Source organism: Propithecus coquereli, unplaced genomic scaffold, assembly GCF_000956105.1.
Source record: "Propithecus coquereli isolate 6110/MARCELLA unplaced genomic scaffold, Pcoq_1.0 Scaffold80, whole genome shotgun sequence".
Lineage (NCBI taxonomy): Eukaryota > Metazoa > Chordata > Mammalia > Primates > Indriidae > Propithecus > Propithecus coquereli.
In genome coordinates, this window is record NW_012154174.1 from 7,303,921 (window position 1) to 7,319,615 (window position 15,695).

General features: G+C 38.8%; 1 protein-coding gene across 2 annotated transcripts in view; it reads right to left on the reverse strand.

The window, feature by feature from the left end:
• VCL (vinculin) overlaps positions 1-15,695 on the reverse strand; it is a 129,340-nt gene that overhangs the window by 18,337 nt on the left and 95,308 nt on the right. For both annotated transcript variants that reach the window (XM_012663295.1, XM_012663296.1), the window contains exons 7-13: positions 15,374-15,464; positions 14,394-14,541; positions 8,337-8,490; positions 7,468-7,643; positions 4,143-4,333; positions 2,728-2,927; positions 1,234-1,362 (exon numbers count right to left, since the gene is read on the reverse strand). In XM_012663295.1, coding sequence (XP_012518749.1) covers positions 1,234-1,362; positions 2,728-2,927; positions 4,143-4,333; positions 7,468-7,643; positions 8,337-8,490; positions 14,394-14,541; positions 15,374-15,464 — 1,089 coding nt within the window. The remainder of the gene's footprint in view (positions 1-1,233; positions 1,363-2,727; positions 2,928-4,142; positions 4,334-7,467; positions 7,644-8,336; positions 8,491-14,393; positions 14,542-15,373; positions 15,465-15,695) is intronic.

The following is a 15,695-nucleotide window of genomic DNA, read 5'->3' on the forward strand; positions in this document are numbered from 1 at the left end:
GGAAAGCTTTTATGTTCATTCATTCAGCACCAACAACGTGCCAGGCATTGTTCTAGGAACTGGGAATAAAGCAATGAGGAAACAAAGTCTCTGCCTGGGCGGGGCTTTTACACTAACGGAAGGGAGACCGACAAAGGAGAAAAGTGGGATGTGGAGATTAAGAAATCCCTGGGGGTGGGGTTGCTATGGTAGGTGGTCACCCAAAAGTGACATTTCAGTAGAGAGCTGAAGAAAGTGAGTGAATGAATAATAGATATAGTTATCTGTGGAAAGACCGGAGAGAACAAGGGCAAAGGCCCTAGTATTCCTTGTGTATGTTCAGAACATGTAAACATGTTAGATGTTTAGAATATGTAAACATATACAAGGAATACTAGGAACACAATTCAAGGAGGTCAACCTGGACAGGGGAGCATGAGAAGGAAGGGTGGAACCACATGAGGTCTGAGAAGGAGATGGGGGACCAGATTCAGTGCTGTGTTGAAGCCACTTATACCGACTCAGACACCAGCTTACGAGAGCCAAATGTGCCCATCTCCTCCCAATTACGCTTTCAGTGACTTCATGCTGACACAGCTATGGTGGGAGTATTTACATCATGGAAATCAACAAATATTACAAATCAGGGCTGTTTGTTTTCCTGGAGAGTTGGTTTACCAGCACATCACTGACATTGTTAGGACTCCAGCTTCACTCTCAGACAGGGGGAGTCACTGGAAGGGTTTGTGTAGAAGGATGACATCAAATGATTTAAAAGATTATCCTGATTTCTGCGTTGAAAATAAAGAGCCCTAATAAAAAAGACAGCTGTGACCGGAGTACCCCCATCCTTCATTTCTTCCTGACTTTAACAGGATGCCTGGGGCTGCAACAGCCATCCCACGCCATGAGAAAAAGACCAAGAAAATCACAGAAATGCCAGTTTTCATGATGTTAAGCTGCTGAACCACTGCCAAAGCTATCTATTTTCATGTTTCTTGGTTTGTGATGAAAATAAAGCCCTTTTTCATCTCTGATGGTCAGGTCTACTGCTTGCAACTAAAGACATTCCTAACTGGTTTACTTGGGGACTAAAAGAAGAGATGGCAAGGTTTTCCCCTTCTACCCTTCCCTTCCACCCTTCATCTGCAATTTCCCAACCACTGCTCCTGCTGTACACTGTAATCACATTTCACCTTTACATATATCCATAGGGCAGGCCAACAGAGAAAACGGAAGCCCTCAGATACCCACCTCTTCCCTACCGGGTGCATCGGGAGGGGCAGTGGCTGCCACTGCCAACAGCTTGATGGGAGTTGTGGTATCGCTGAAAACATCCGACACCTCCTGAGTCATGGCCTCCTGCATCCGAGCTTTCAGGTCCTTAAAAACATTGTTTACAAATGAAAATTTTCAGAAATATCCCAAAAGCATATCTGCTAATGACCTTAAGTCACTGACACATTGATCCATTCATTCAGCCTTTTATTCAATACATATCTGAGCGTCAACTGTGTACAAAGCACTGAGCTAGCACAGAACAGGTGTAACTTATGAATCCTGCCCTCTAAGAGGTCAGTGGTCTAGTAGAAGAAGTAAGACATGACCCGCATGTCCCCAGAGACTCTTCCACCCAGTCAGGGATCTTATTTCCTTTCTTGGTGGCCTCTATGAAATGATACTGAGAGTTACAGGGTCGAGCCCAAAGAAGGCCCTGAGATGAGAGTTCCACACCATTCCCAATGCGGGAGGGGCCTGGTGACAGCCAATGGTGACTGTAAGCATTGTTTGGTGCATGTATTATCAAATTTCTAAGCAATTTATTTCCTTAAGAAAAAAGGAATCAAGAATGGGAACTTGTTTAATCCAGGTTTTTTCAACTAAGTTTCTAATACACTAATATATGTATCAATCTCTTAACACGGGACAAAAGAAAAGGATTCTTAGTAGGAAGCTTTTTTCACAGTTATCACGCATAGTCCAATTTAAGTTTTCTGGATACAAAGACGTCTCTATCACCCTCATTGTTTCTCAAGATGGGTGGTGTGCAAGCTGGTGATGCTTGAGATGATTTTAGGTGTTATGTAGATAAATGTTTTTATTTTAGTAATTATGCTATTTACTAATTAAAGGATAATAGAAAAAAACTAGCTTATCAAACCCATGATTTCAGGATTATTATGAAGTTTTCTTTTAAATTTTAAGTTTTAAAAAGGAGTCCATTTTAAGAAAAACATTGACTAAATAAAAGTACAGGTGATATGTGGATAGAACAAAATCATGAACGGCTATTGAATGAGTGAATTTTGAGAAACACAAATTTAGCTGCAACCACATACTCGTGAGCTTTTTCCTAATAAGCTCTGGATTTCCATATATCTTTTACTTTCCCTAGATGCAAGAAACTATATATTTTTAAAAACTCCATCTCCCCACGCTCATTTTTCAATAATAGTAAGCATTAAAAATATAATGACACTTTGGGAGGCCAAGGTAGAAGGATCACTTGAGGCCAGGAGTTCAAGACCTGCCTAGGCAATATTGAGACCCCATCTCTACAAAACATAAAAAATTTAGCCGGGCATGGGAGCATGCACATGTATACCCAGCTATTGGGAGGCTGGGGCAGGAGGATCACTTGAGCCAGGAGTTTGAGGTTGCAGTGAGCTATGAGGAAGCCACTGTACTCTAGCCTGGGCAATGGTGCACGACCCTATCTCGAAGAAAAAAAAAAAAAATGAGTTCTACCTTTAAGGAGTCTTGGAGCTGAGATGCAAGTGCTCGCGCCTGAGGACTCTCCCCTTCCCCTCTGGCAGCCAGGTCAGCCAGCTGGGCCGTCAGCTGATCCACTCTGTCACATTTGGCAAGAAGATCTTGGCGATAAGGCCCCATCATGACATTAGCCAGACGATGCCCTTCGGCCACAAGCCCCCGGATGGCAGCCTGACCTGGACCAAGAGAAAAAAAATGAAATTCACATAGACCCAGAGAAAGCAACTGAAATGCCATTCTAGTAAGTTTTTTCTTTTTTTAAATAATAACATTTAATGAGTGGGAAATTCCCTAAAAAAGAAAAAATTGGAAAATACAAAAAAAGTATAAATAAGAATATATAAAACACCATAATCCTATCACTTAGAGATTAATATATTAGAACATTTCCTTCCAGTCTTTTTTAAAATTCATTCCATATACCTGTACACACATATATTTCTCTTTTACAAAATTGGGATCGTACCATACATTGACTTTTATTCCTTGATCCTTTTTATTTAACATTTTAATTCTTTTAATTTTTCCACTTAACTATCTTTGAAAATCATGATCTAAAAATCTATGTAATATTTTATCATATTAGCCATGATCATTTCACCTTTTACTCATCATTAAACATTTATACTGTGTACATACATTCTTATATACGACTCCTTGGAAACACATCTAGTTATTTCTTAGAAAAAATCCTTCAAAGTCAAATTGCTGAGTTAATGGGTATGAGCTTTTTAAAAGCACTTGACATATAATGCCAAGTTCAAAAAGTTTGTACCAATTTATTTCTCCACCAGTAAATTATAGATCTGCCCGATTCCCCAACCCCTCACAACTCTGGCTACCACTAATTAAAAATTTATCTTTTTATCCAATGGATATAGCAAATGAAGTAAGTAGATCTTTCAGCATCAACAGGCTTGCTATCATAAAATGACAGATCCATTCCTAAAGTCTCCCCAAAATAAAAATTTTAGGTTATAAATGTCACAGGTGACCGTGTGCTGCAGGAGCTCTCACAACTGAAATAACCTTGGCAGTTAAGTGCCTTATTCTTGTTTTCAAAAATTCTATACTTTGCAAGGACAGTAATAACAGAGATACTACAGAATGGATATATACACAGGAGTGGCAATAATTAGTTCAGTTTCAATTTCAACATGAGGACTTTTCTATTTGCCCACAACAAAATCATCTATTCTCTAATATTTCTTGATTAAATCACGAGGATTTTATTAGCTGCATTTGGAAATGGAATCATGGTGCAAAATGACTGGCTTACCAGGGGCTAAAGATGTTCCACCTAATTACAGATGTTACAGGACCCCTATCAACAACTTGCTTATTTGCACTGAGACCAGTTTAAGGAGCGTTAAGTGCACCGAAGCCCTTACCCACTCCCCGGTCATCCAGTGTGGGATTATCGATCCACCGCTGCGCTTGCTCGATCTTGCCCTCAAGGTGCACCGCTGCTTTGGCGGGTCTGCTGTTGGCCACAGCCCTGTTGGTTTTGGTCTGCAGGTTCTGCAGGGCCGTGGCCACCTGCTTGGCCAACGCTCGAGCCTCTGGGGAATCTCCTTTCCCCCTGCAGAGAAAAAAACAGCCCTCTTGTCACACACAGACACGGTTCACATTGAGATAATTTCATTGCTAATACAAATGCTAATGAGTTGACAAATTGCTAATTATTACTATTAATTTGGTTTGAAAGGGATGGTTTCTTTATTTGGACCTTATATAAGTAATCAATAATTTGAAATCAGATTATTTTGTTCTAGTTAAGAAATCAAATATGAGTTTGCATCACTCTTGCTCAAATAAATTATTTAGTTAGCTGAGCTCAATCAATCATCACTAGGTTAGCTGCACCCTCAGCCTGCCATCCCCGAAAACACTGGCTCCCGCTGGAACTAGGCGGGCCCGGGCAACCATGTTTGTTGTTGTACTAGTTGTAGTAGAAGTAGTTGTAGTACTATCTTTTGAGTCCTAACTCTGCCAGGTACTGTTGCAAGCACTCTTCGTATACTATTTAATCCTCACAACAACCCTATGAGGTAAATGGCAGTATTATCCCTATTACCCAAAACACAAAACTGAGGCACAAGATCAGATAACTTGCCCAAGGTCCCATTACTTACTTTGATGGAGTCAGGATTCAAACCCAGCCCTGTGACTTCAGAGTCCTCACTCTTAAACTACTATACCTTTGGTATCACATAATCCCCAATCTTTGCCATAACTGATTGAACTGGGTGGTTATCTAATTCAAAGACAACATATCCACAGCCAGACAGGGCACTCAATTAGATTCTGGTGGTTCTCAAAGTCCAGCGTGAATAAAAGTCACCTGGTATCTTTTTTTTTGAGATACAGTCTCATTCTGTCACCTGGGGCTAAAGTGCAGTGGCACCACCATAGCTCACTACAACCTCAAACTCCTGAGCTCAATCGATCTCCTGCCTCAGCCTCCTGAGTAACTGGTACTACGGTCACACACCACTAAGCGTGCCTAATTATTTCTATTTTTTGTAGAGACGAGATCTTGCTTGTGCTCAGGCTGGTCTTGAACTCCTGGCCTCAAGTGATCCTCCCGCCATGGCCTCCCAAAGTGCTAGGTTTATAGGCATGAGCCAGGGCAGCCAGCCTTATTTTTAAACACAGATTGTTAAACCCACCATCAAAAGAGATTCTGATTAAGTATGTCTGGGTGGGGTCCAGGGGTCAGCATTTTTAACTTTTTCAAGTGATTCTGAGACAGGCGATCCTTAGCCCATGCTTGAAAAAGACACTGCATAATCAACCAGTGATGGGGTCTGGAGCTGGGAAGTCATATTAAGCCTGAGCCATGGTAGCTCAAAGCCAGAAGAAGAACCGCCCAATAAATAAATAAGGTCGACACAAAGAGTGAAACAGATACAGATGCCTCTATATATTTTCAGCAAACCTCCACTTTTTACTTGAGCTAGTTCCTTGCAACCAAAGAACCTGAACAAGAGTATCAACACAAAAATAAAGACAATCACATTATATCACAAAGGGAGATAACTGCCCCCAAAACCTTATTCCAGAGATGTCAACTTCTAACCATTATGAAAATACAAAGAATCTGACTCATTTTACATCTCAAGTCCACTTAGCCATAGAAAAGTCACCTTCAGGCTAATCTTATCTGTCTCATCTGTAAAAATGAAAATATTAGCCTCGCTGCCAGAATGACTAATTTAGATACTCTGTTAAGACCTCCTTTATGAGTATAAATTTTTATAACATTGTCCATTATAAAGTTGGACAAAGAAGGTATTTAACATGGTTCTGATCATGGCTGCTGCCAGGAGGTTACGTACATGTACGTTTATGCATATGTTACAGTAATAAGCAATGATGGCTGAAGTGACCACACATGAAGGTCTGCTGTTATCTCCATTACCATTAATTATCTCTTCATCATTAGGAAACATTAACGAGTGCCTGTTATGTGTATGGACTTGTGTTAGGTCCTGAGAATACAGAATCTTTGTCTTTGAATATTTTAAAATCTATTATGAATATAAACACTATACTAGTGGGTTAATATTAATGAACACAGGCCTAACTATATAGACATTATATTTTACAATTGATAAATTATGTTTTCCCCACCTAAATAATTCAAGATTTGAGGCATAAAACAGTGCTCTCCAAATAACTGAGCTTGACCTATAATCAAATTTGAGCTGTTACCCAAGTTGGTGTCTATCACCACAACCTCCTGCAAAGTATGTCTACTCCCACCAAACTTCTTTCACCATCCTAGGCAGGAGTTTGCTTTCTTAGCCAGCATTGCCCTTAGTCAATAGAAGACTTCAAAGAATTCTAAAGTACCCCTCACTGGGAAAAAAAAAAAAAAAAAAAATTAGGCTTCTCCCATGGAAGAACAGGAGATGAAACATGTAAGCTGAATGAAAAGCAAAATATCTCAAGACTCTTGACTATGGATATCCCTGGAGAATGGGGCTGGAAGACTGAGGTGGAAAAGAGAGCAACTTTTACTTTGGATGCTATACCCTTCCTTAGTGTTCTTTTAGCATGGTTTGCAGTTTTGCTTTGTTTTATTTAAAGAGAGAAAAATACCTATCAAAAGAAGAAAGCAACACTTGTTTTCCATATAATCAAAGTAGATGCCAAGAAAGTCCTTAAGAGAGGAGGCTATGGTAAGTAACGATGTTGTTACAGGAACAATCACCCAGGAAATGTAACTTAAGGATCTTTTATAATTGCTGCTTACAAAATAGCATTACTGGGAAGAAAAGAAAGTACCTGCTTATGCCTCTCCCCTGCCCTACACACACAGGAGTCTTTGCGTAGCTAGGCACAAGAATTTTCCTCCTACATCTGTGAAACAGGTATGTCACAAATACGATAAAGCAGGGAAAGTCCTAGCTTAGTGACTTCAAAACACATCTCAAAAAAGGAGTTCTTAGCATATTATATTTATTAATTTAAAATTATGTCACCAGCAATAAATCATTAAACTTCAGTTGTATCACTGATACGACAGGAGCAGTATCTGATCCAGTCATGTCACACAGAATCAATGAGGATACAGTGAAGGAGCATCATGTATGCATTTAGCCTAGGGGAATTCAAATATGTATGTTCTTAGGGGAAAAAAGAGAAAGGGAGAGGAAGGGGCGAGAGAAAAAATACATGAAAGGGCAATTTAAGGGATTAAATACATACTGTCTTCGTAGATCTGCTAATTTAGAAGTCAGAGCAGATATTTCTCCAAGGGAACGTAGAATGTCATCTCTTTCTTTAGGATCATCACATAATTCTGCTATTTTCCGGGCTTCAGCCAAAGCCCCTCGAATCTGTTCTTCTCCTTCCGGTCCACCATTTGGATCTGCGAGCCAATTCTACACACACAAATGGAGAGGACGCACAGTGATCTCCTCGTGAACCACGTTACATTAAACTTAACGAGGCCATCAGAAATATTTCTAATCACAAAGCACACCAGTAGTCATTTTTGTAATGCTGACTCTTATCATTGTACAGAGATTCTTAGCTCAGGGAAGATCGAATCAATCCCTCATCTTTTTAAAATCAGTTTTTTTAATCCCCATTAGAATAAAGTACCTTCCCAAGCTTTATCTCATCTTTAAATTAACCACATCTTATTAGTTCTTCAATTTCTCAAACATTTGTGTTTGTGCAATGCTTTAAAATCATTTACAGTAGAGTAGCAGCAGAAAACTTTAACCCTTTAACATTGCTATGACCAAACATCTGTGGATTCTGAAACAAGGAATAGTTTTAATGTTCTGTAATCTATAACAGGAAGTAGCATTCTCTTGGTACTCAGAGTGCTTACTTTTAACTAATTGAAGTATTGAAAATTAAGATCTTTATTTCAAAATATACACAAACATTAGTCTAAACCTGTGGTGGTAAAGGAGGTGTTAACATTGGTAAGTGCTGGGAATCAGTCATCACTTAGAAACAACCATTATCCAACCACAGTAAAGGATGAGAGAGAGAGGATATTAGGATATTTATGGAACATTTTCTCTTTTATTTCCCACCCTCCTGAAAATCATCATCACTACCTGGGCAGCATCAATCTTCTTCGCAATGCTCTGCTTTGAGTTTGTCATGGCTTCCAGCTTACGAGCTGCATTTTCCACTTTTGCTGTGAGCACATCCAGACCCTGAGACACCTGCTGGGCTTTCTGCATGGCCACCGGTGAAGATCCTTGTCCTCTACTCAAAACAGACAGATGTTGTCATTGTACTCTCTCAAATACCTAATAACATAATATTCCTAACATCACAGTACATGTTAGTTTTGTTAACATGCATGTCTTTTTCCTTTTCCTCAGTAGATCTGGGATAGTACAAGAAAAAGAAAGAAACAAAACATGACACCCAAACCATCTACTTTCTCTTTTGCTTATAAAAATACACATTAGCTTCATGGAACTAAATAACCACTTTGAAGACCAGGCCAGCAAATTTTGATAATAATTATTCTTGGCTGGGTGCAATGGCTCACGCCTTTAATCCCGCACTTTGGGAGGTCAAGGTGGAAAGATAGCTTGAGGCCAGGAGCTCAAGACCAGCCTGGGCATCACAGTGAGACCCCATCTCTACAAAAAATTAGCTGGGTATGGTGACACATACCTATAGTCTCAGCTACTTGGGAGGCTGCGGTGGGAGGATTACTTGAGCCCAGAAGTTCAGGATGGCAGCGAGCTATAACTGCACTACTGCACTCACTATACTCCAGCCTGGGCAACAGAGCAAGCGAGACCCTGCCTCTTCAAGAAAAAAAAAAAAATTCTCTTGGTGGTGATTACATAACCAAATCCAAACTTCAGTGGGAAAATGTGCTTGTGATCTTATTGCTATGCAGGGGCTTTGTTACCATAGTAATATGTGCTTTAGCAATAAGTAGCCTGTTATATTGTCTTATTTACAGACAAGTATACACTGAAAATGTTTCAGAAGGCAGCATGCATAGTGTTTTAAAAGCATACCACACTGGGACCAAGCAGATCTGTGTTCAAATCCTGACTTCCTGGTACTTATGTATCTTGTTTATGATGTTTAACCTTCTTGGGCATCAGTTTTTTAACTTATATAATGAAGGTAGGTAAAAACAATTGCCCTGCTTATTTAACAGAGTGGCTTCAAGATCAAGATAATATACTTGAAAATACTTTGGCAATAAAAAAATACAAATATATAACTTACTATTATTACTGAATTATCATCGTTATTATAATGAACCTAATGATAATCTTAAATGTCTACCTTCTAGTTCTAGGCAACCTATAAATATCAAAACTAGTTAGTATGGAAGAAGAAAAAAGCACATTGTGATAAGAAACCATTGTTTGCCACCAATTTACTAAAGAACTAATTTCACTATTTTCCTCTCTCAGATATGGTACATTATTACTACCAAAAATGATAGGAGTTAGTGGAAACTTTTTTTCTCTATGCAAGAGACTTTCCAAATCATAAAGATTTGCCATCATTATATGCACTCAGATTTTTTAATCCACCCAGCCTGCTAGACTCAATGATAGGGGTGGCAACATTATTATTTGGTAGAATGGCATGGCTGATCATAATAATCTGAGCTTCTAATTTTATGATGAACTCCAAAACATCTTTGTTTCCATTCATAATAATATTGATCTGTTATTCATTTATCTATCCTCTTTTCTAAATTCATCTCTGTTTTTCATCTATACCAATACTTGAAGTAATGAACTCTATAAATTTATTGCCAGGTATATAAAAGGTATGTATACACCTTTTACTTGGATTTGAGGCCTTCCTGTACATGGCAGAAGAGTGGAAGACTTTTAGGAAATCTACGCCTTATGATTTTATTTGCTTTTTTTCTTCAATTCATGATGAAGGATCTTTTTGGTACAAGAGTCCAACTGTGAAAAAGTAAAAATATTTATGGGCTACATAGTTGATTCATTCAAAATAAAAAGTTTATTGAGTCCCATGTGGGTAAAAATATATACTTACAACTAGAAACTCTACATGGCCGAACAGAAAAATATCAATGAAGACACTGTTACTGCATTTCAGCCACTAAAATGTTAAATAGCTGGGCTAACAGGGAGGTAGCTTTCTAATCTCTCACTGTGAAATGATAGTGCAGGCTCCACTGTGAAGCAGGCCCATAGCTACTCATCACTGTTCTAAGCCTTTTCTCTTTCCAGATTAATGGTCGATCACATACAACAAGTACCTCATTCTCTTGCTCATATTCATCTTTTTCTAAACACATACAACTGTGTATTTGAGAATTCCAAGTGAAAACTGTCTACCACACTGTGAAAAGGCACAAAAAGTGAGAAATCAGAAGAGCCAAGAATCTTGTCAAACAGCATTGGCGTTTTTCCGAATGAGAACAAAACTTCTTTTTGTCCTTTCTACAGAGTTCTTGTCATGCTCATGGGGTGGGGGGAACGCGGGGAGACTGCTTCTCAGTAGGAGAAAAGATTCACTGAGTTCAATGAGATGATATTTATTTAAGCTGTTTCTTCTTGACTTCAAGATAGAGACTCAACCTGAAATCCCTGGAGCTTCCAGGGCTACAGTGACTCTACAAACCTCTGGAATTATACGTAATATTGTATGGACATGTTTATATGCATCTTTTTAGGTAGAAATGAATGCTTTCAACAGATTATAAATGTGATCTTCGTCTAAAAAAAGGTTAAGAACCATTCCTTTAAGATCTGTATTTTTACAATTCTGGAGGCATCAATTTGCCAGACTTGAAGGTATACTGCAAGGCTACAGTAACCAAAATAGCATGGTACTGGCACAAAAACAGAGACATTGACTAATGGACCAGAACAGAGAACCCAGATATAAAACCATCCTCATATTGCCATCTAATCTTTGACAAAGCACACAAAACATACACTTGGGAAAAGAATCCCTATTCAATAAATCGTGCTGGGAAAATTGGATAGCCACATGTAGAAGACTGAAACAGGATCCATACACCTCTCACCACTCACAAAAATTAATTCCCAATGGAAAACAGACTTAAACCTAAGGCATGAAACTGAAAGAATTCTGGAAGAAAACATTGGAAAAACTCTTATAGCTATCGGCCTAGACAAAGAATTTATGAAGAAGACCCCAAAGGCAATCACAGCAGCAACAAAAATAAGTGGGACCTGATCAAAGTAAAAAGCTTCTGCACAGCCAAGGAAGCAATCAATACAGTGAATAGACAATGTATAGAATGAGAGAAAATGTTTGCATGCTATACATCTGATAATGGGCTAATAACCTGGAATCTATACAGAACTCAAGCAAAACACCAAGAAAAAATCAAACAACACCATTAAAAAGTGGGCAAAAGATATGAACAGAAGCTTTTCAAAAGAAAAAGGACTAATGGCCAATAAACATATGAAAAAATGCTCAATGTCTCTCATCAGCAGGGAAATGCAAATCAAAACCACAATGAGATATCACCTAACTCTAGTGAGAATGGCTTTTATCAAAAAGTCAGAAAACAACAGATGCTGGCATGGATACAGGGAGAAAGGAACACTTATACACTCACTGTTGGTGGGACTACAAACCAGTACAACCTTTATGGAAAGCAGTATGGAGATACCTCAGAGAACTAAAAGTAGAATTACCATTTGATCTAGCAATCCCATTATTGGGCATTTACCCAAAGGAAAAGAAGTCATTTTATTTAAAAAAGACACTTGCACTAGAATGTTTATTGCAACACAATTCACAATGGCAAAGGTATGGAATCAACCCAAGTGCCCACCAATACATGAGTGGATTAATAAAATGTGGTATATGTATACCATGGAGTACTACTTAGCCATTAAAAAATCAGGAACTAATACCTTTTGTAACAACCTGGATGGAACTGAAGACCATTCTTCTAAGTGAAGTATCACAAGAATAGAAAAACAAATACCACATGTACTCACTATTAAAATGGAACTAATCAATCAACACTTACATGCACATATGGAAGTAAAACTCAATGGAAATCAAGCAGGTGGGAGGGGGGAGGAGGGGTTGGGTAAATTCACACCTAACGGGTACAATGCACACTATCTGGGCGATGGGCACACTTATAACATTGACTCGAACTATAAAAGCAATACATGTAACCAAAACATTTGTATCCCTGTAATATTATGAAATTAAAAAAACAAAAATCTGTATTCTTAAGTCTATTGCGTTAATACTTTGAGACCAAAAGGTATAATGGTGCACGACATGTAGGGGAGTGTTTCTGAGTCCTATTTGTATGGAGACCCCGTGTATCCCAACTATCTCAAGATGTTTCACGACATTTCTTAAAGCAAAATTAAACTTTATCTACACTAGTATATCATCATACTTCAATTTTTCTTAAAGCCTATATTATAAAATTCCATAAAAATGAGGATCTTCAATCCTAGCACTCTGGGAGGCCAAGGCAGGAGGATTGCTTGAGGTCAGGAGCTCAAGACCAGCCTGAGCAAGAGCGAGACCCCGTCTCTACTAAAAATAGAAAAAATTAGCCAGGCATCATGATGCACACCAGTAGTCCCAGCTACGCAGGTGGCTGAGGCAAGAGGATCGCTTAAGCCCAGGAGTTTGAGGTTGCAGTGAGCTATGATGATGCCATTGCACTCTAGACCAAGCGACAGAGCAAGACTCTGTCTCCACAAAACAAAAAAAAAAAAAAGAAGAAGAATCTTTTAGAACTTCATTAACTCCATTAACCCTATGGATGAATTCCAAACAAATCTGTATTATATTGCATTTTCTTAATAGCAACTATGTACATTTAGTTTATGAGGGAAAAAGTTCTAAAAGTCAATACTTGAGGAGGATATAAGGAAGGTAAATTAATTATGAAACCAAATAAATAATGGCGAAATAGCAGGAAAAGAAAAGAACTTTCACGTGAGGAATGCAAGTCCTTTTAAATGATCAGGCCCAGAGAGACATTAAAATGAGACAGCAATCATATCCTATTCCTCCTTTTGAGCTATGTATTCACCTCTTGAAACTGCTTGCTATTGCCACAAGTAGCTATAAATCAACCTAATAATGCTGCAATGTACACCATAACCCACATCCTATAGCTTAACAATGTACAGTCAATCACTAATCGATGTTATTTGTGTAAACCAGTGAGAGTTCCTGACAAAAAACTTTGCATAACCCCACTCCCTGTCCCCCACCCCCTTTTTTTTGCCTTTAAAAACCTGCTTGTAACACAGGCCAAATGGACCTCACATACAAGGTTACTTGCGTCTGAGTCTTCCAGGCAGCTGTCCTTACTTTGGCTCAAGTAAACTCTTTTTTATCTGAAAGGGTCTCGCTCTGTTGCCCAGGCTAGAGTGCAGTGGCATGATCACAGCTCACTGAAACCAACCTCAAACTCCTGGGCTCAAGCAATCCTTCTGCTTCAGCCTCCTAAGTAGCTGGGACTACAGGCATGTACCAACATGCCCAGCTAATTTTTTAAATTTTTTGTAGAGATGGCATCTATCTCACTATATTGCCCAGGCTGGTCTCAAACTCCTGGCCTCAAGCTATCCCCCAACCTCGGTCTCCCAAAGTGCTGGAATTATAGGCATGAGCCACAACACCTGGCTTCAAACTCTTTAAATCATGTTTTGTGCTTTAGCCTCTTCCTTTTAGGTCAACAACAGAAATTCAAAAAAGCCCAGAAATTACCAACTTAGAGGATAACCTATATAAATGATTTTTAAAATGACATGTGAAATAATTCCAATGTTTTCACTCTGTTCCTTTCTATTCATCCTTCATAAAACATATCTACCCCAAGCAAGACTTCACCACTGCCCCTTACTTCTCATAAGCCTATGGCTAGAAACTAAAAAAAAACAGATTTGTATTTCATTTTCAATTACAGAATAAGTTTCAATTTTATCATTAGGCAATTGTATATTTTAAAAGTGATTCAGCAAAGGGGAAGTTCACCTCAATTTCAAAAGAATTAACAGAATACATCTATGTTACTTATTAGCCAAAGATCAGGCAGTCAAACTGGCAGAGACTAGCTTTCTGGGGCACCCCGTCAGGAACGAGTTATCCACTGCTGCTCTGTGAGGGCGGAGGAACCTTACCTGGCACGGAGGTCAGCCACCTGATCAGTCATCTGCCCTAGCATTTTGCAGGTTCCCAGGATCTCCCTGCGTTCCTTGCCTGCACAGAGTTCACCAACTTTTCCAGCTTCATCTAGGATCTGTCTGATGGCCTGCTCACCGGCATCCCCTAAAATAGAGATACTCAATATCTACATTGCTGATATATTAATTATTTAGAGAGGATACTTTACAAGTCACTTCATTCATGAGGGAATGGACGATTTTAAACAAGACAAGTGAATAGAAGGCAATATATCTGATAGCTAACAGCCAAGCAGCGCCCTTACAACCATAGGGTGAGGTTTCAACCACAGATACTGCTAAAAAAGAGACTTGGAACGGTATTTATTTGGAGATAGTATTATAAGTAGCTTGTGGTAAGAATGTGGATGATGAAAATAGGATCTAAGAATTTAACAGTACTTAGCACCTCCAACCTCCATTAGACTTTTCACATTCATTCAAATATTAATCTAAAACAGAATAAATATTAGATTAGGAAATCCATAAAGCCTAGCTCAATAACCTGTTTGGGTCTTATCTTTATATAGTCAACTTCACTTTCCAATTCTTATTGGCATCATCATTTAATCTGCTTAATTAAGGACTTCGTTGACATAAAGGTGGAAGTCTGCTCAATGGGAACTAGAAGAGAAGAGCTTTTATTCAAGATAATTACCTTTCTGATTCAGGGAAGGGGTAAACCAACAATTTTACAAAGAATGGTCAGCTCAGTGTGGTTTATTCCTCCATGATGAGAGGTGATATAGTCCATGCCTTTCATTCTTTTAAGGCCCAGTATTGCTTCAATTAGTCAAAACTATCAGAGAATGGAGTGCACCCCAAAATGTTACAGTGGTTATCTCAGGATTGAGATTACGGGAGGATTTCTTTCTTTCCTTCGTTAGCTTGGTTTTTAGCTTACTGTATCTGTCAGAAAAACAGAATTAGAGGGTTACCTGGAGAGGCACTGGGGTCACGGAGCCAACCTTTGGCCTGGTTCAGTTTGGAGTCTATGGAGGCCAATGCTCTCTTCATGGCTTCAGTGTCCTTTTGAAGAGAAATCCCACAATTATTTTATTTTTTTTTTTTTGCAAAAACTGAGATACCACAATGCAAAGTAAGACAGAGAAGAAGTTACAGCATTAACATACAATAGCTAAGGTAGTCAGTCCTACAATAGCCTTAAAAATATTGTCATCACACCACAATTCTTATTTCTGTCCAAATGCAGCACCTTGCATGCAAATCTTCAGTTAATTCTACTCTGTTTCCTGGTGT